Source organism: Tuber melanosporum (genome assembly GCF_000151645.1).
Source record: "Tuber melanosporum whole genome shotgun sequence assembly, scaffold_182, strain Mel28".
NCBI lineage: Eukaryota > Fungi > Ascomycota > Pezizomycetes > Pezizales > Tuberaceae > Tuber > Tuber melanosporum.
In genome coordinates, this window is record NW_003298844.1 from 91,313 (window position 1) to 110,333 (window position 19,021).

The following is a 19,021-nucleotide window of genomic DNA, read 5'->3' on the forward strand; positions in this document are numbered from 1 at the left end:
ACCATTGAACCTCCGACTTTTCCATGCGGGTGTGTGTGCCCCCCTTCACTCCCTACCATTACTGTATCGTACTGTACTCGTGCTGTATGTACCAGTACTGCACTCGTACCGAGCGCCTACCACAACAACCAACCCCCTCCAAAAAAGAAAGAGAAAGCGGCAGATCACGCCCCAAACGTCTTCAACAGTATGCAGAAAGAAAAAGAAAAAAAAGAAAGAAAAAAAAAGGTCCGAAACTTACAGTGGTTTACTTTACTGTTCTTGTACCGCACACGTCGAACGAACGAACGAACGAAACGAGCCGTCCGGTTTCACGGGCGGCAGCGACGAAGCGGAGCCAAGTCAAACGGGCTCGTTTGATGACGGTGCCTGGATGTTAAATTGGTTGGTGCGGTGCTGTTCCTAAGTACAGTACTTGTAATTCCTTCGGAGGATTTATGCGACGGCTGATTGCTGGTCCATAGTAGCACTTTGGAACACCGGTGGTAGGGACGCGATACCATTCTCCCTTCTACGATGGGTAAGATGATTTGATCGATTAGTTTTTCTTGCAAAGAATGACTGGCTTTGTGGATAATCGATAAAAGTTTAGTACAAGTGTACGAGTAGGAGGAAATGATTTTTTATAAAAAACAAAAACAAATGAAAAATGAAAAATTGAATGAGCAAGACCCAGTATGATGATAATGCACCCCCAATAATGATTAAGGAAAAAAAAAAGAGTTAACCCCCCCGCCCCGTTGCCATCCCGACCTGATATTTGCCCTTCTGAGAGCTGTCAAACAGTTGACGACCGTGGTCGAGCCGCCCATCTAGAAACCGGTTGCGTTCGACCGTCCAATCTGCTCCCCTTACTGTACAATTTTACGGGAAAATCCCCGTACGAAAAGGTCCAATGATTAAAGAGCAACGGTGTACAATTACATTCTTTTTCTCCAATGAGAAAAAAAGAAAAAAGAAAAAAAAATGCAAACTTTGCCTTCCCATCAATCTACCAACCCCATACACCCTAAACGAGGTGACCGAAAACCAGAATTCCCCCGGCCAGCAATACACTCCCGATAACCGACCCGGCACGTACCGATCCCACGCCACTGTTCAAGCCAGCCGACTCAGAGGGCTGGGCTCCTCCGGCTCCGGTCGTGGACCCGCTCTCGCCGGAACCACCCGGACCCCCACTCGCACCACCAGTCTCGGAGGGTTCAACGACGATAACACTCGTCTCTGTGGACAACGACCCATCACTGTTACTCCGGACGATAGTGGTGGTGATATTATTCTTCCCCCCGGAAGGCTTGGCGGTAGTAGTGGCGTTCTTGCTTCCGGAACTGGTAGCGTTCTTGCCCGGGGAGGAGGTGATAGTGGAATTGTTGGCGCCAGTAGAGGTCCTTGTCGGGGCTGTTGAATTGTTACCCGAGTTGCCAGTGGCCGTTGTGTTCGCGGATGAGGCAGTTGTAAGGCCGGTTGGGAGGAGGGAGGTGGGCCCTGAGCTGCCGGTGGTGTTTGTAGATGCTGCGGCGGATGTGGTGGTGTTGCTTTGGGCGGTAGCCAGCACCGGGAGGAAGGTTAGGAGGATAGCGGCGAGGACTTGAGTTGACTTCATGCTGGCTCTTTCCCGTTCAATGGACTGATGAAAGGAATTAATCGAGTTGTGTTTGTAGAGAGTAGCAAGGTGGATGGATTGGTAGATGTCTATTCTATGGGAGGATGGAGGAGGAAATATATATGAGGAAATGGGACTCGTAAGCGTACCGTAGATGCTTTATGTAGGAAACGGGTAGTAGGGTGGGGAGAATATAGTTCAAAAGGAAAACAATGAAAGAAAGCTAAAAAAAGATAGGAAAATAAAGAACGAACGAAGAGAGAGAAATCTTGAAGCTTTTATCAAGGCCTTTCCCTCCGGGCGGCGGTGAGACCTTTTGTACCTACACTTGGTCCTCCTCCTCCTGCTCCCTTCCAGCCTTCCCACCCCCTGTTCTACCCACCTCCTTCCCATTCCCGTTGTCACCTTGATCTTCAGCGAGTCAGCGGTATGGGTTGGGGGGGGGGGGGGTTACTCGAGTACTCGTATGATACAAGTGGGAGTACCATATGCGGTACTGTACGAGTAGTAGAAGTGTGTGGCAAAAGGGGCTCATAAGTCCCAACAGAACAAAACGTAATCGAGTACTCGTACTCTTGCCCTGCCGTAAGCTAGTCCCGGTCCACTTTGTATGATGGCTGACACCTGTGCTATGCTCTCCCACCAACCCATCTCAGCCCCCCCTGACAGCTAAACCAGCTCTTGCGACGCGCGCGTTCAATTGTCATCCGAAAGTGGAATGTGGCCCTGTCGATCAATTACTTTGTTCTCCACCCGTTGCGCCTGGAGCAACGCATTCGAGCACAGTCAAGTTACCCCTGCCATCCCTATTTTTGGTTAGAGCGGGAATCCTGAAACTCGACTGTTTCTCTGCTGCAGTGGGAAAGAGGAGTGATGGGTCCAACCTCTCCCTGCCTGCCTCCTACCTTGTGAATACAATAGAGTATATTTCAGAATGGGGATTTGGTCATCTGAGTGGGCTGGTTGCGCTGATTAAATATGTCTGGGCTTTCCCCCCCTCGCTGGAATGAACTGAGAATGGATGGAATTATTCATGTGGTGGTTTTTTTTCCTTCCATTCTTGTTCTTTCCATTTGTGGACGGTAAATATCTGCGCCTTGGGATTTCCTGGTTTGCTGATCCAGGTTAAGCGCACCCACAAATGAGGCGAAGCAGGCTGGTGTGCGACGGTGCCACCATGCTACGGTGCTATTGTAGCGAGTGAGGACGCATGAGGATAAGATCCGAGCCTGCTGTGACTGCATTCATTCATAGACTATGGCAAAGAAAGCACGGATTTAGCGAGAATTACTACCCAAATGCAGGTAATCCCTGTCCTATAAAGGTTGTACACGAGTACGGTATGGGCCTTCTCCAGTCACAGTGTTCTCGCTCCGATGTGGATTACGGTGCTGCAACCAGCCTTTGAGACTCCTGTTTCGCTGCCTCGAGTTCGGCCATAAAGGAGAGAGGCAGGAAGTACTCGAGCACAGAATCGCTTTCCCCGGTCGCAGAAAAAAAAAACGAATTCCTATAGTAAAAAGTGCACTCCATATCCGATTCGTAAACTATCGTAATTAAAGTGCCGTAACTTAGACAAAGCAAGGTACTCGAGTAAGGCTAAGCAGGGCAGGGTACGGAGCAATCTTCTCACCCACAAGCACACCGGTACAACATCACAACCGCTCACTCGCCTAATCTGTCATTTCGTCAAACCCAAATACAAGGACACGCAAATCTAACCCACCCATCCTTCCCTTCCTCTCCCTCCCTCCCCGCTGACCAAACCCGATCCTCTACGTGGTGACCAACAGCAATCTCTCTATTTTCGACAGCGGACTCCCAAATCAACGGGTCGAAGCAGCTTCTCACCGTGACTACCGTGTCACTGGTGGATGGATACTCGAGTAAGTTCCGAGACATAGTCTGCGCGGGGCGGTCTGGACTGCAGTCATATGTGGCTAGATAGAACCACTCGGACCGCTCGCATGCAAAAAGCGGGAAGGGGTGGAATTTCCATAGAAGGGGAGAAAAAAAAAGAAAAAATAAATAAGGAAAAATGTTTCTTCGGCTGCTGGAACCTGGAGGTGCTCTTGGTTTTTGCTTTGCGACGGGTGGGGGGGGGGGTTGAGAGCTCCGTCCTGTCATGTTCCCTCATGTGTGGATCGGGATCCCGGGATCGAAGGAAGGAATGAAAGGAAGGATCCTTACGCCGCTTCTGGCGGATGGAAGCTCGTCTCGTTGGGTCTTTCATAAGCAGTCAGGATCGAGTGGGGTGCAATAGAGTACCGCATAATACCGTACGGTACCGTACTCGTATACGGTGATAGGGGGAAAATTCCAATTTAAAATTTTTATTTTTATTAAATTTTTACTTTTTTTTGTAGGGCTAGTCTACGCGAACTCTCGAGCTTCTTTTTTTCCTTCACAGCCCAGCCTACCGTAGTTTTTCCGAGAACCGTCGGTTTGGGAATCATAACTTTCTTTTATAAATGGCCAGTGCGCAGTGGTTTTTCGCTACTATAACTTATTTATCTGAGGGGAGAAGATGAGGGAAGGGAAAAGCGGGATAAACATGACAGGACAAGACGTGATAGGGTAGAAAGGAAATGAGAACAAGCGAGAAACGGAAGAAGAAGAAAAAAAAAAAAAGGTAACCCGAACAGCCCTTCCGTCCTGAGGAAACAATAGCAAACTTGAACAACTAAGGTCGATTAGAGGAGTTAACACAGCTCAACTAACATAACAGCGAACGCCAAACCCATAAAGAGAATAAAAGCACGGGGGAGAACAAAATTGTTCAGATATCAACGTCGAAGGCTATCCAACCGGGCTTGAAGGTCATCGTCCATGCTGTCCGCACCAACCGCTTGAGCAACTTTCCCTTCAGAGGCGGCATTCATATTGCCAAGCCCTGTGGGGGTTTCCCCAAGCTACGTTCCACTCGCATGTTAGTGATCGGTTAAGGTAGTAGCTGAGGGGAGGGGGCGTTTATCGCTCACCAGCTGGCTCATGTCCACGCCTATCTCGTCAAGAACTTGGTTGACAACCTCGTCACTTTCCACCTCGTCGTCCAATCCAGTAACATCGTCAATGGCGTCATCCATGACCTCCTGTCGTTGGTCCATGATGTCGTTCTCCTTTTCAAATTCCATGGCGATGCGTTGGAGCGCGGGGAGGTTCATTGAACGGTTCATGGAGCCAAGGAGCGTGGTAGCACCCTTCATGGATACCATCATCTGCTCGTTGGAGCGGACGGTCTGGATGCGCAGCGACACAGCTTGGAGCTGGGTCTTCATTTGGTAGAACTTTTGGATATACCTATCACCTCCTGGTCAAAGAGCTCCCCGACCTTGACATTACCGTAGCAATGACGAAAATGTGATAGTAAATTACCTTCGAGTGCGAACGAGATCCTTCGCTTGAATTTTGCATGCTCCCATCTGCCCATTCTTAGCCGAGCGCTTGATATCAGCAATAAGCTTCTTCTCCTGTTGTTCCAACTTCATGCGTTCCCTGTCGAGTTCCCGTTGAGCCTTTTCGAGAGCTCGTTGATGCTATTGCCGGGGGGCCATGATTAGCATGATAAGGTAATCTTAGATGCACGTGGCTAGGAAACAAACTTTTCGGAGCCTCTCGGCAGGTGTTTGGCGCCGCCCAAAAGCCCACTCTATGATCCCACTCATTGCAAGCTTATGGAGATGCTTTAAAACAGGTAGGAGAAGGAGAAGTTGAGAACCGTAGGGCAAAGAGGCGATGGGTTGCTGAGCCAAGGTCGTGGGCCGCGAGGTCATCCGGCAAGGTTTATGTTGATTACATCAGATTTGAGGCTCGCACGTGACTGATTGATCCGGAGATTATCAGATGAGTGGATTAGTCAACAGATCTTGATCTATTTTTTTTGAGTCGTGATGGCAAAATTCAAAAAGGCTCCCCCTCCAAGGTGGCTTCTAGCGACCAATTATTTGCCCACTTTCATTTCTCTGCTTCTACCATTCTAATTATTTTCTCTTTCTTATTTCACTTAGTTTCTCCTTTATCTATATCCTTCCTGATACCTCCTTTTTTCGCAGCTATCTCGGCGGACACTGTTTAGGAGCTTTTGCTGGGTGCCACTTCTTTATCTGGGGCCGACATGGCTTCTCAGATTCCTATAGGCCTTGCTCTTCAGGTACATTACCTCCACTTTCCTGTACTTGCTTATACTGCAGAATTGCATTTTTTTAATGTGCTTCAGGGCTTCCAAACTGCTCCTCCGGGATTGCTTTTACGTCTCTCGACCGCGATTGCGTCTCCCTGGTCTCGGATCAGGTTTTCAGCGAGCAGAACGGTTCAGGCCACAAATGTGCCATCTGGTTTTGATAGAAGACCTGCGACCCCGATTAAGGTATTACCGGTACTGGCGTTCTGGTTGGTGAAGAAATATTTCGTCCTGACATATAATGGTTTCTAGCATTCGGCCGCGGAACTACCCGATTTCATGAAAGCTTGTCCGGAGCTGCGATCGCCTCAATATACTGGGCCACCTTTGCTTGCATCTGGTATCCTTCAGTCTGGTAGGTTTCATTTCTACTTATCGCTATTTTGTAGTTTCTAATTGGAGATTAGCGTTCAGGAAATCAAATACCCAGCCCTGGTCTACTTCTTTTTCCTCGATTCCTGGTACTTCACGACGGTTCTCTACTCTTCCGGTCTTCTCTTTTCGTCGTATCCTTCCGGTGGCGCCTAGATCTGTCAGTCGAAACCAAGCTCGTACTTTTATCCTTCCTGGTCCCTCTCAACATATTCTATACCGGGCGGAGCAGGCTGCCAATGCTGCCCCACAGAATGTTGTTGCCCAGGAAAAGTTTTACGACACGCTGCTCCGGGCCAACCTTCCACAATTCGTTATCGATCGCTATCAAACTGGACAATATGCTACAAGTCGGGCTTGTGAGGACAAATACGTCAAGGCGCTTGAAAACACTGGTCAAATCGAAAAGGCTCGCATGATCTTGGATAGAAGGAATGAAATCGTGGAGAACGATGCTTTGACAAATGGGGAAATTCAGGCTATTAGTCAAGCTATTGCTGCCCAGTCTCGCGGTGGGACTTTTGCTACTTCTCGTGGCACCTCTGGAACTGCTGGATATGGTCGTGGGGCTGACAAGGATAGCCCGATTCATGTTGTCGTTGATGAATCTGTCAGCGGGGTTGTGTTCAAATGGGTCAAGTTCCTCTTCTACTTTGGTCTTACTGCGTATTTCCTATTGGTATTCCTTACTCTCGCCATTGAAGCCACTGGTCCGATGAGGAAAGCTACCGGAACCCAATCGAACGAAGCTCAAGCGTCTCAGCAAACTGCCCGGTTTACTGATGTGCATGGGTGCGATGAAGCCAAGGAGGACCTCCAGGAGTTGGTCGAATTCTTGAAGGATCCTACCCAATTCTCAACTCTTGGTGGGAAATTGCCGAAAGGGGTTCTTCTTGTTGGGCCGCCCGGAACCGGAAAAACCCTTCTTGCTCGTGCGGTTGCTGGAGAGGCGGGTGTTCCATTCTTTTTCATGTCCGGCAGCGAATTTGACGAAGTCTATGTTGGTGTGGGAGCTAAGCGTGTTCGGGAACTCTTCGCCCAGGCTCGTGCTAAGGCACCTGCTATTGTTTTCATCGATGAATTGGACGCCATAGGGGGCAAACGCAATGAACGTGATGCGGCATATGTTAAACAGACACTCAACCAATTGCTTGTGGATTTGGACGGCTTCTCCCCTAATAGTGGAGTTATATTCCTGGCTGCCACTAATTTTCCCCAACTTCTCGACAAGGCTCTTACCCGACCCGGCCGTTTTGACAGGAACATCAACGTTCCGTTGCCTGATGTCCGTGGAAGAATCGCCATTCTCAGGCACCATGCTAAAAATATCAAGATTGCTCCTGAAATTGATCTTTCTATTCTTGCCAGGGGCACACCAGGATTCTCTGGTGCCGAGTTGGAAAACTTGGTTAACCAAGCAGCTGTCCGGGCCAGTAGGCTGAAGGCTACCAGCGTTGGAATCGAACATTTTGAATGGGCAAAGGATAAAATTGTTATGGGAGCCGAGAGGCGAAGTGCTGTCATCCCTGAAGAAGAGAAGAAAATGACAGCCTATCATGAAGGAGGTCATGCCTTGGTTGGGCTGAAAACCCAAGGCCACACTCCCGTGTACAAGGTTACAATTATGCCCAGGGGTCAGGCTCTTGGTGTTACTTCATATCTTCCCGAGGGTGACAGACTCTCCATGTCAAAGAAACAAATGATTGCCCACATCGATTCTGCCCTTGGCGGCAAGATTGCGGAGGAGATTGTTTATGGAACTGAGAATGTTACTGGTGGATGCTCTTCGGTATACCCCGGGATTTATTTTTACCTACTCTACCAACTCGTCGTACTAACAAATTCATGCAGGATCTTCGCCAAGCGACTAGAATTGCCCGCCGTATGGTTATGGAATTGGGAATGTCCGAACTTGTCGGAGACGTCGACGTATCGGAAGGCTACCAGGATCTCTCCCCAAAGACCAAAGAGCTCGTCGAAAAGGAGGTCCGCCGAATTATCGAAGAGTCTCGTGCGCGTGCCACTTCAATCCTTACCGAGCATCGCAAAGAATTAGACCGTCTAGCAGAGGCGCTCCTAGAATACGAAAGCCTCAACCTGGATGAAATGAGGAAGGTCATTGCGGGTGAAAAGCTCCCAGATAAGCTGAAAATCCTTCCCAACGCACCTATCAAGATCCCCGAGGGTGTATTTGGTGGGCCAACATTAGAAGGTGGCCCGGCACCGGCGGGTGGAGTTGATACAAAGACTGGAGAGAAGCCAGTATAAGCATTCTCCCCCCTTCTTTATTATCCATAATTGTATGGGTGAATGTATGATATTTTCTATCTACTGCGCCTATCGCTTTCCCCGTTCTATAGCTTCGTTTTTGCTCTTTGATCCCCCTCTCGTCCTTTTGCTCGTGCGGAGCGTCCCTCCACCCGATATTCATCCATAGATTGAACGCCGGAGACACAACATGGAGACAAAAGAAAAAGAAGAGAGTAGGCGGGAATTATTTCTGGGTCGCGGACTGCCTTTTGCTCTTACTTCTCATAAGGAGGTGTGTGTTTTTCATTGTTGGGCGCTCGTCATTTTTTATTTTTTTCTTCATCTACTCTTTGGGTTGTGGGGATGTTTCATAGATGGAAAATCATGATGAGGTTTTTGCCTAGGCGCTTGTGACCTGAATGATATCTCGGGGGTGGAGTGTGGGTTTTGTGTACTTATAAGATGGGCTGTTTGGGAGGGGGATCACGGATAGATGTGTAAACTGAATTTCCTTTAGGTGTATGTATGTAAGAAACCTTTTTGTTTTGTGCCATAGGTTATGATACTGAATTTGAGGGTTGCAGTTTACAGTACAATGGAGCAGAGCTGTCCCCGTACAGGATGGATTTGTGCTGGCATCACGTGGGAATGAATTTTATTTCGTAAATGTATGATTTTCCACCCCGCTCGCCGAACCTGGGTCTCGGGTGAGCAAGTAACTTAATTTATATTCTATGGTTCAGCTCGCTTCACACCATCAAGACGAAAATTCTGAAGCACCCTTCCTCTCTCCCCGGACAAAGGACAAAAGATGGGGTCAGGTATTAGCGAGGATACTCGATCAGGCACCGAGCTACTCCTCCCAGCCGCACCCCCACCCCCACTCCCGCCGCGCCACCTTCCCAAAAACATAACTCTACGCCTATACCTCTCCCACCTCCTCTCAACCTGGAACTCCCGAGTCTTTGAATTTGGTGCACTCCTGTTCATCGCGAACTTGCACCCGGACACGCTCCTGCCGGGCTCGCTGTATGCACTGGTGCGTGGGGTCTCGGCGGTGCTGTGCTCGCCATGGGTGGGGCGGCACGTGGATTCTGGGGATCGGTTGCGGGTGGTTAGGGTTTCGATCGTTGCGCAGAGGGTTGCGGTGGTATTGTCTTGCGGCGGTTTGCTGGTGGTTAAGAATGGGGTCGGAGCGGCGGGTAAGGGGGCTGGGGGTGCGCTGGTGATGGGGGTTTTGGCGGTGTTGGCGTGTTGTGAGAAGTTGGCTTCCGTGGGGAATTTGATTGCCGTTGAGAGGGATTGGGTTTGTTTTCTTATTTATTTCCTTTGGTGGCGGTGGTTGTGGTGGGGAGATACGGTAGGGTATGCTGATTTTGGTGCTGTAGGTTGTTTTAATTGCTGGGGGTGATGAGGGTGCGCTCCTAGGTGTGGGCTTGTTCATTTGCTTGCTTGTTTGTAGAATGTAGTGCCGCTAATCTAAGGAGTGTAGTCTTGAACTCGCAAATGCGCAGGATCGACCTTTTCTGCAAGTTGCTTGGCCCATTGGCGGTTTCGGCGGCCGACGGGATATCCACCGTCGTGGCGATATATGTCGTCCTGGGATTGAACTTGGCATCCGTTGGCGTGGAGTGCTTTGCCATTGCCGATGTCAGCTTAACTCTCGGGTTATGCCACCTTATTCTACGATATATATGGCTAAGGGTATGATAGGTATACCGCATGGTCCCAGCCCTTCAAGAACCCAAGACACACCCCACCTCCGCCTCCGCCCCCCTAGAAGATCAGGAACGAATCGAGACACTACCACAACCACATTCATACCTCCGCAGCATATACACTCCCATATCAAAATACCTCCACCACTCTGCCGCCCTCCCATCCCTTGCTTTGTCAATCGTGTACTTCACAGTCCTGAACTTCGGTGCGCAGATGATAACCTACCTACTCGCATCCGGCTACACCCCACTCCACATCAGCAGTGTCCGCGGTATTTCCGTCCTCTTCGAGATCTCCGCGACCTGGCTCGCGCCGCTGGTAATGTCACGTGTAGGCCCCATCCGCGGCTGCCTCTGGTCCGTGAACTGGCAGCTCCTCTGTGTCGCCGGCGGCGTTAGCACAGTCTGGTTCTCGGAGGATCCAAAGATGGCGGCTGGTGGGTTGATTCTCGGAGTCATATTTAGCAGGATTGGACTCTGGGGGTTTGATCTTTTTGTGCAGATAATTATCCAAGATGTTTCCCCTCCTCTTCTTTGTCGTGCTTCTAACTGGGACTGAAAATCTGGGATGAATAGGAAGTGGAGCCAGGATATCGAGGATCCTTCTCTGCCACAGAAGCCTCTGTGCAAAATACTTTCGAGCTGGGATCGTATGCTATGACGGCGATATTTGCGAGGCCCGCAGAGTTCAGGTATCTGGCTGTTGTGAGTGCTGTTGCAGTATTACTCGCCGCGGGATTGTTTGCTGGCTTCGTGAGGAAGAGGAGGGGCCATCTTGTGCATACTCCTGCGTGCTTCGGTATGATGGAAGTTAAGCGTAGGGCGGAGGGGTATCAAAGGTTGGCGAGTTGAGGGATCGGGAATGTTCTTGGTGGGGGCGGGGGTATAATTTGATACCTAGTTTGGAATTGCTGCTCTGTGGTTTTGAATAATGTATGGGTGTCAATCCAGGGACAAAAAAGTTTGGTGGCGTTGGGAGTAAAGTAAGTATGGAATACTTTATGATACAAGCGGGCGAGAAGTAGGGATGTAATCGGTGGCTATAGCGCCTACAAGTTGGTCGTTCGGCCAACTATTAGTGCGTCCCGTGGGCCTTCAAGCCCGCCGAAGCCGGCGACTCAAGGACGAGTGATATCTAGTGTCTGATCGAGTCACGAGGCCCCCAGAATCGATCAATACCCATACCTGCGAGGTCCCAGGAATAGACTATCTCATGGGGGGGGAAGTCTCCCGAATGGGCCGTGCGATGAGTTGGTAAGGCCACTTCTCCCACGGACTGTCCTGTATCGGCAGAGTCACTCCTGGTCACTAGACCCTCGCTCTCTCACTTCCGCCACCTCGTCGGTAGGGACTATCGTGTAATTTCTAAGAGCTACAATAGTACGCAGGGTAGTGGTTGTTTCAGGAGGAGGAGGAAATAAGGGGAAGGATGTGAGTGTTAATAATAATATTATGGAATAATTTTACTCTTCTCTTCCTTTTCGACACCTTCCGCCGTGAACGAATCGGGGCTATTCGCTCAAGGTTTTTAGCAGAAATGAGCGTGCTCGTTAATCTCGTATCATAGTCCCTTTCAGGGAGGAACTTTTTTTTTTTTTTCTTTTTTTCTTTTTCCAAAGCATAAATCTAGCCGGCGCGCTCCTCCTCTAGAATTACGGTACGCGAGAAGTTAGGGAGGGGGTGTTTGGCTCGTCGTGGTTTGTAAGGTAATTTACGTGTTGCCAAACACTTTTAGGGAACCTTTTCAAGGTATGATATGATACATAAGAAAACAATTTGTATCTATTTGGGATTGTGCCTTAAATAATAATATGATAGTGCTGAAAATAGTATTATTATTTAATGTGGGGGAAGAAAGCCTGGGATTTTACCAGTTCTGGGTATGATATCTCGAAACATTGATTAAACCCTAATTTATGAAGTTTGTATGATACTCAAACGGCTGGATTGGAATTAGAAGTCCCTATCGCATGACTCGCTTAGCCACCTTCTGATTTCAATCCGGCTACTTGAGTAAGGTAGTCTATGCACTGCCAAACACTAACCTTGCAAAAACCAAAGGCGAATCAAACATCCCCCTTAGTAATCATATCATACCACCTGAGCCACTCAAAGCCTCACTGGGTACTTGGCTGCCTTACCCCGACCGCTGAACGGGATCGATCCTATCACCCTAGTGATACACACCACCGGGAGGAAGTAACGTTTGATATCATACCTGTCGTATCGTTGACTGGGCTCACGACCCGAGGACTTTAGTCAGGAGGACAACTCACGCCTGTTGTCGTTTACTTCGCAGGGCCTTTCTCCGCTGGCTGGGTGGTTGGATGCACAAGTGGTATGATACCGGTAATATCTGATATTGCTGAAGGGATATCCGACAGGTATGATAAATGGATGGATCGGAAGGAGTTTCTCAGGAAATTTAGTCGTAGTTTGTTTCTGCGGAGTGGGTGGGTCTGTCTGTTCGAGGTGACTCTGCGTTGATCCTCCCATTCTATTCGTTGCGCTTGCATCTATCATAATAATATTATTATCACCTTTGGTACTGTACAGTACTCAGTGAAGTCGGGAAGAATCGAGTGAATTATTGTGACCAAGTATACTGGGGGAAACTTGGCTGATGAGGTGTCTAGCCGTGGAGACTCATGGATAGGCGAATTCGCTTGATGGGCTGGAAGGTGCATCCTTCCTTCTCTATGGGCATTCGGAGACGTTGCGTTTGGAGTCAGGTGCTTGCGGGCTGCGCATGTAGGAAGAAGGTGAGGGGTAAAGCAGTTCTGGGGTTGGATATATTTGTCGCTGAGCTGACATTTAATTGATTTTCGCACCATATCACGCCGGGGCCAAGATTCGACTGGGCTTAGACGGGGTGCCCTTGGCATAGGGAATAGAACTTAATGTGCCTTACACGGCCACTATCTACCCCCCCCCCCGGAAGCCAAGGAGGATCAATTTTTCTCTTGGTGGTAGAATTCTCGTGTCGATTGCCTCAAGCACAACAGGTAATCGCGAAATTCGCTACGTCCGAGCTCTCTTGTAGGCGCCGGGAATTGGCGTGGTTCTTCCGGGCAAGACGTAGTTGAGAAGATTCTGGCGGTAGATATACTCCGCACATCAATTCCCTTAAGGGATTAGTGTCTCTTGCAGCGCTGGTGGGTATTGAGATGCGGGTTCGGAGAACCTTTCAAACAATGCGTTGGGTCAGACGTGGAAATGGCTCGCTTTGTATCATACGTGAATTTTGCTCGGATCCTCACTGCGGAAATTTTTTGACAAAACCAAAGCATCTGAACTCGGCTCAAAAGAGGGAAAATCTGGTATGGTGTGCTATCGGGAATATCCTCCTGCGCCCCTGTGTTTCGTCTTTCTAGTGTTGGACCTCAATTGGCTTTTTCGGATTTCTACTTTTCCGGTGCGTTTTGACTGATTGATTTGCCTCCCCGTCCAATATGTTGCTCAAAAGGTTTTCACTCGTGATCTCTATTAAATCGTGTCCGTAGTGGGAAGTAATCACTGCCATACCTTAGCTAATATCTGGGTGTTGCGTCGCTATCCGTGGGTATCAGAAATACTTGCACTTCAATTTTTTTCTTCTTCCTTTCCTCTTCTTCACAATATCAAAAGAACCCCCAGGTCTACACTTTAGAGAGGAGGAGAGGAAAAAACCAATTGTGGAAAAAAAAAAAAAAACAATCAATGTGCGAAGGTCTACAACCAGAAAACAACGAGAGCAAATGTGATGGAAGTCTCGAGCCACAGTAGCTTATCTTACTATGATACAGTAGAAATAGCCCTCACATTAACACCAAGAACTAGGTTTTAATCAAGAACTGACAAATCCTAACTCGACTACTAGTACGTAAAAATATCCGTATAGAGGTTTGGACGGGTGTACTATATGTTCACCCAAGAGTCTATAATTTCCTTCGATCGAAAGAAAACATTTAAACAGAGTTTTTGTGGCAGATTCACTCCGGATTTAGAACAAAGATGGCAATTACCGCGGGGCGGTGCCGTAAGTCGCGAGAGGGTGTTTGGTGGAAGTGAGAGGAGGGGTGACAATGATAGCAATATAAATGTCTATGGGGTTGTGATGGGGATGGAACATAGGTTGTCCGTATCGTACTCGAGGACGATAAGGCGGGCTATATAAGGAGATCTAATTCGTTAGCAATTTCCGCAACGAGGACTCCTATGACGAACGAGCATTACCACGGAATATGATAGCTTGTTTGATGCCAGTGTTGGAAGCAAGCGCTTTCCTACTACCGGTATTTATTGGGCCATAGCTTTTCATCTACTTTTGTAAATCCCATGCTTTGGGCCTTTCAATGGTTCCTCATCCCTGATCGTGCTAGATATGATACGCGTTAACGTTAGCCAAATGAACTCGAAGTTGGTGTTGAATGGCTTTTGCGCGCTCTGGCTAATTTGCTCCCTGGATGGGTGGAGGATGCATGATATCCACATCATGGTGGGAAGCGATTGATACATGTGCTACGCGTGCTTTCACTCACTGGATTCACCCCTTTGGACAACCGTCATGGGGTAGGGACTTTGTTCCCGGAGAGCTCTCACCTCCCGTCGTGCGGGAGTGGACCGGTAACTTGATTAGGTGAAATTTCCTCATTCGGTTGCCTGCGGTCTGCTTGTGGGTTTGGCACCAAGATCGCTTTTGCGCACGCAACAGCATATCACCAATCACAGCATCTCACTCGCCCCGATTTTTCACAGTGTGTTCACAAATCATTTAATTAACCCCCCCTCCCCATTCATACTCGCCATATCTTCGTCACCTTGTAAATACAGCGGAACCAATTTCATTCTCCCCTCGTTACAAATGAACCCCATGTCAAGTATTCGCCCCCTTGGCTGCGTGTTCTGCGTCCTCTCTGACGTCGGTCTTATAGTATTCTAGTTCTCCTTACTGGGCTCAGTAGACTCGAGCTCTGTGCTGCTTGCCCCTCTGGCACTGGAAGCACCTGGCTTATCGTCCGAGTAGGCCCCTTGCTCTCTCTGTTCGCCACCTTTCGTGCGTTCTGCTGGGTCAACGGCTTGCTTGTCGACTTTGCTTTCGCCGGCACCCCCGCCGATGCCGTCATCTTTTGGTTTTGTCTTCGCAGCCTTTTTTTTCCTCTCCTCGGCATCTTGTCTCCTTATTTTTCTTCGGCGCTCGTCTTCTTCTTTTTGGAGGTTCTCCCATTGCGAGTCGCGGAGATCTTGGAGGTAGCTTGCTGGGCCGGGCACTTTGCTGACCGAGTCTCCGATCTTTGATGCCCGAGGTAATTAGTAAAGATCTGACGGGATGTGGACGTGGGTAGGTACCTGCCCCCGTCCTACCAAGGAGAGGACAATCGATGCCCCGACAACAAAGGTCAAAATAAACCTGTATGTCATATACCAGGGCGGTGCCCATCCCCATCCGGTCGCCGTTGAATCTGCGAAATACATCCCCGTGAACCCGAGAAACTGGGTGATCAGTGCGTAGTCGAATGGCAGCAATATCTAACGATACCTCATGAGTCCACATCATCCCTCAAATAAGACTCATTTGGGGGGGGGGAAACGTACTGTCGGCCACGCTAGCGCCGGTGCAAGTATGCTCAACGCATACCTCTTGTACCCATGCTTACCCCCATACCCCGCCATCTCCAACCCCCAATGGACAGCTCCCAAGAACGACAAAATAACAGCGCCAAGCCCAACCTGTAGCGGTTCCATAAAATTCAACACTTGCTCTGCCGTCTCCGCACTAACCGGATACCCAACTCCATTGTGATGCGCGTAGTTGATATCCCAAGCCAAATACAAAGTCGACGCCGATATCGCCGCGTATGGGAACGTGCCCCCAAGACCAATGTAGTAAACTTCCTTGGGAACTTCTTTTAGCGCGAAGGTTTCTTTAATAGCATGCTGTACCGCACAATTAGCTCCCCCCTCTGTCTAATAGAAATTATAGTAGGGAACATACAAAATCCGACTTCAACCCCCTAAGCATATCCGTCTCGTCTGGGGGCTCCCCTCTCGGCGGCACCTTTGGTTGGCCCCCGAAAATGGGCGTCATTGAACTGGTCGTGGTGACTTCTTCGGGGTGTGCCTCGAGCTTCTCCTGCAGCACTTTCTCGAGTTCTGCTTCCCGTTTGGCTGTTTCCGACTTCACCTTATTGGTTTTGGACGCTTGCTTCCATCTTGGAGAAAGTCTTGTGAACGGTTGAACGTGTGCTATCAATGGACGGGGCATCGGGGCACGCAAGGGGCCCAATGGGGGCTTCTGTCCGAGAACTACTGGTAGTGTCCGGAGGGGCGGCGATCTGCTGAGGAAAGACCGCCGGGCATTCGGTAGGAAGAGTGAGCGGGTCACATTGGTGGTGGGCGTTTTGCGGAACATGGTGATGTATGGGTGGTGTAGGGAGAGGTGGGGTATTCCGGGGTTTGGATCGTATTTATTTCATAGGTATTGGGAGTACTTGACATTGTACTCGTAGTACGCATTTGCTTGTCTAATAGCTTGCTTTGTGGTTGGGTTTGTGAAGGAATGGAATTTAGATGCTAGTATGGCGATTGTAATCCTGACGTCATTAAGTGTTTATCAATGAATTCGTTACAAGCTGTTGATAGGTGCAGGGGCAGAACACGTGACATGAACCAAAGCTGGGCATTTGCTATTACCGGTACCGGTAACTAATTTGGTTGTGGCTTTACCAGTACGAGTACTGTACTCGAGTATCATACCCACTGGTGGATTAGGATCGCAGGATACTATCTCGGGTTATGATTTTCTTACTAGTGAGGGTCTAAGATCGACTTAGCTCAAACCGCGAGTTGCTAGAGATCTCTTGTGATGCTGGGGGTCAAAGTTTACCCTACGCGACCGCCCCAGACTGCTGATGCACGCAACAGCCCCCGTGATAACTTATCCGAACCGAGCCTGATTCCCAACATCACTCTGCTCCACGATTCGAGCCATATGCTCCGCCAACATGTCTACACCCACCCCGCTAATCCTCACTCACACTACCATAACCTCCCTCCTCACGTCCCTCCCAGCACCCGCAATTCGCAGCATTATCGCCTCCTTAACAGCGTCCTTACAAACCCTCACCCAACCCACCCCCATAATAACCCAACCTCCTCGCCAAACCCTCCAGGATAATATCGCCAACTACACAACCCTCATAATGCCCTGCTCAACCCCGAACCTAACGTCCATAAAATCCGTAACCCTACCAACACCTCCGGCTCCTCCGTCCCCACCGAATGGCGTGATCACGCTGCAGGACGCTGCGGGAAGATTACTTGCAGTTCTGAACGCGGAGGAGATCACCGCGTTCAGGACAGCATGTGTTAGTATTGCGCTGTTACTCGGGAGGATCAGATATGGGTTGGCCGTGAAGAAGGCAGTGGTATTTAGCACGGGGAAACAGGCAGAGTGGATTTCAAGACTTTTGCTCAAGTTGTGCCCTACTCTGGGGAGGTTGTCCATTATCGGGCGGGAAGGGAATAGCCCAGAGAAGATGGAGGCATTTGTGGGTAAGTTCCGTGGCGGGGTAGAATCTGGGACGAGAGTAGGCTGGAAAACGTACGGCGGGGGAATTGATCAGGATGTTCAAGATGAGCTCCACGAGGCGGATGCAATATTCTGCTGCACGCCGTCGAGAGTGGAGTTGTTCCCTGTGGAATTCCTGACGGATGAGAAAGAGCGATATATCTCCTTGATCGGCTCGTATAAGCCGCATATGAAAGAGCTTAGCCCTGGGTATTTAAGGAGAGAGTCTGTGACGGTGGTTGTGGACTCTGTCGAAGCGTGTCTTGTTGAGGCGGGGGAAGTGATACAGGCCGGACTCAAGGCGGAGGACTTGATGGATATTGGGAGCGTGGTCAGCGACCTTGAGAACGGCCTTGGTGAAAAGTACCTGGGCGACGTGGTGTTTAAATGTGTTGGGCTAGCGATCATGGACCTAATTGCTGCCGAAGAGATTGTCAAGATTGCCAAGGAGCAGAAGGTCGGGATTGAGATACCGGGGTTCTCTGCTTGAAGGGTCTGTTCGATATTGTTCAGAGGGACATTGTTTTGTAGTGCATACCAAATACACCCAGGGATTAAGCTTGTTATGATACTATACGAAAAAGGAGTAACATTCAGGTCAAGATGGGGAAGAGGGTCCCACGCGACCAAGCAGACGGAGCTGTCATAGGTGAGAGAATAGATTAGATACAATAACCCAAGAAGTTGATCGACAGAACAATTATTCCACTCGGACAAGTTATATATAAAAGTAAAAAAGGACAAGAAACGGCAAACCAATCCAGTTGCGAGAGCGAAGAGAAAGTATTCAAGAGCTTGCAAGGCGAGAAAGAGGATAGAAGATATATCGAGAAAAGAGCAAAGAAAAGAAAAAAGCGCTTCAATCTTACTCCAACCTTTTTTTTTCCTTTTTTTTCCCATCCCGATAGTATTTCCCCTTAACTTGTTGGTTTCCTTTCTTTTTCCTTTCTCTTTTTGTATATTATATTTTATCCGCCGTCATTATCATTCCTACGGGGTCCCGTATGTCACTTTGGGGTCCAACCCCGACATGCGGAGCCCCGCGAAATATAATATCATAGTGGTGGTGGTAGTCACTTCGGGCGATGGGATGGTAATGAACGTTTGGTGGAACGAACAGAGCGAAGGGAGCAGGGGAGAGGAGGTGTTTCGGGCTGGTGATGGGGAACTATTGTGTAGAGGATGTGGATGTGTAGCCCTTTCGTTGGAGTTGCTCTTTCTTGAGACTGCGTAGAATTCCTTCTAATCTCCGGCGTTCGTCTTGTTCCGCCTTCGTCACCCGTTAGTATACTCTCTGTTGAAGAACTAGTAGTAGTAGGGGGGGCTATTATCAGGCACCCGAAAGGCTT

The 19,021-nt window shown here is 49.2% G+C and overlaps 7 protein-coding genes; 3 read left to right on the forward strand and 4 right to left on the reverse strand.

Moving 5' to 3' along the window:
* Positions 1-680: 680 nt before the first annotated feature.
* GSTUM_00003612001 (uncharacterized protein) lies at positions 681-1,711 on the reverse strand. XM_002837299.2 has 1 exon: positions 681-1,711. The coding sequence occupies exon 1, from the start codon at positions 1,601-1,603 to the stop codon at positions 1,010-1,012; it is 594 nt and encodes a 197-aa protein (XP_002837345.1). The 5' UTR covers positions 1,604-1,711; the 3' UTR covers positions 681-1,009.
* Positions 1,712-4,050: 2,339 nt separating this feature from the next.
* GSTUM_00003613001 (uncharacterized protein) lies at positions 4,051-5,337 on the reverse strand. XM_002837300.2 has 4 exons: positions 5,206-5,337; positions 4,979-5,139; positions 4,585-4,903; positions 4,051-4,515 (listed from the first exon to the last, which is right to left on the reverse strand). The coding sequence occupies exons 1-4, from the start codon at positions 5,266-5,268 to the stop codon at positions 4,390-4,392; spliced, it is 669 nt and encodes a 222-aa protein (XP_002837346.1). The 5' UTR covers positions 5,269-5,337; the 3' UTR covers positions 4,051-4,389.
* A 197-nt stretch (positions 5,338-5,534) lies between these two features.
* Positions 5,535-8,955, forward strand: GSTUM_00003614001 (uncharacterized protein). XM_002837301.2 has 5 exons: positions 5,535-5,753; positions 5,820-5,969; positions 6,036-6,138; positions 6,191-7,944; positions 8,007-8,955. The coding sequence occupies exons 1-5, from the start codon at positions 5,718-5,720 to the stop codon at positions 8,421-8,423; spliced, it is 2,460 nt and encodes an 819-aa protein (XP_002837347.1). The 5' UTR covers positions 5,535-5,717; the 3' UTR covers positions 8,424-8,955.
* Positions 8,956-9,173: 218 nt separating this feature from the next.
* On the forward strand, positions 9,174-10,975 carry GSTUM_00003615001 (uncharacterized protein; the record flags this gene model as incomplete). XM_002837302.2 has 5 exons in its annotated part: positions 9,174-9,711; positions 9,794-9,833; positions 9,898-10,055; positions 10,119-10,640; positions 10,700-10,975. The coding sequence occupies exons 1-5, from the start codon at positions 9,217-9,219 to the stop codon at positions 10,973-10,975; spliced, it is 1,491 nt and encodes a 496-aa protein (XP_002837348.1). The 5' UTR covers positions 9,174-9,216.
* Positions 10,976-15,040: 4,065 nt separating this feature from the next.
* GSTUM_00003616001 (uncharacterized protein) lies at positions 15,041-16,654 on the reverse strand (the record flags this gene model as incomplete). XM_002837303.2 has 4 exons in its annotated part: positions 16,098-16,654; positions 15,698-16,039; positions 15,452-15,631; positions 15,041-15,394 (listed from the first exon to the last, which is right to left on the reverse strand). Exons 1-4 carry the CDS (start codon positions 16,512-16,514, stop codon positions 15,041-15,043), a joined length of 1,293 nt encoding a protein of 430 aa, XP_002837349.1. The 5' UTR covers positions 16,515-16,654.
* Positions 16,655-17,106: 452 nt separating this feature from the next.
* Positions 17,107-18,237, forward strand: GSTUM_00003617001 (uncharacterized protein; the record flags this gene model as incomplete). XM_002837304.2 has 1 exon in its annotated part: positions 17,107-18,237. The coding sequence occupies one exon, from the start codon at positions 17,107-17,109 to the stop codon at positions 18,160-18,162; it is 1,056 nt and encodes a 351-aa protein (XP_002837350.1). The 3' UTR covers positions 18,163-18,237.
* An 81-nt stretch (positions 18,238-18,318) lies between these two features.
* Positions 18,319-19,021, reverse strand: part of GSTUM_00003618001 (uncharacterized protein) — a gene marked incomplete at its 5' end in the record, with an annotated part of 3,260 nt that continues 2,557 nt past the window's right edge. Inside the window, one exon of the mRNA XM_002837305.2 lies at positions 18,319-19,021. This exon is cut by the window's right edge and continues 2,557 nt beyond it.

Bases quoted from the DNA above. Each gene is read 5' to 3' on its own strand.
- GSTUM_00003614001 (XM_002837301.2), top strand. From the start codon at position 5,718: ATGGCTTCTCAGATTCCTATAGGCCTTGCTCTTCAG. The intron at 6,139-6,190 runs GTAGGTTTCATT...ATTGGAGATTAG, and splicing joins ATCTGGTATCCTTCAGTCTG to CGTTCAGGAAATCAAATACC. The intron at 7,945-8,006 runs GTATACCCCGGG...AAATTCATGCAG, and splicing joins TTACTGGTGGATGCTCTTCG to GATCTTCGCCAAGCGACTAG.
- GSTUM_00003612001 (XM_002837299.2), bottom strand. From the start codon at position 1,603: ATGAAGTCAACTCAAGTCCTCGCCGCTATCCTCCTAACCTTCCTCCCG.
- GSTUM_00003613001 (XM_002837300.2), bottom strand. From the start codon at position 5,268: ATGAGTGGGATCATAGAGTGGGCTTTTGGGCGGCGCCAAACACCTGCC. The intron at 5,140-5,205 runs GTTTGTTTCCTA...CCCCGGCAATAG, and splicing joins CTGCCGAGAGGCTCCGAAAA to CATCAACGAGCTCTCGAAAA. The intron at 4,516-4,584 runs GTGAGCGATAAA...AGTGGAACGTAG, and splicing joins GCGTGGACATGAGCCAGCTG to CTTGGGGAAACCCCCACAGG.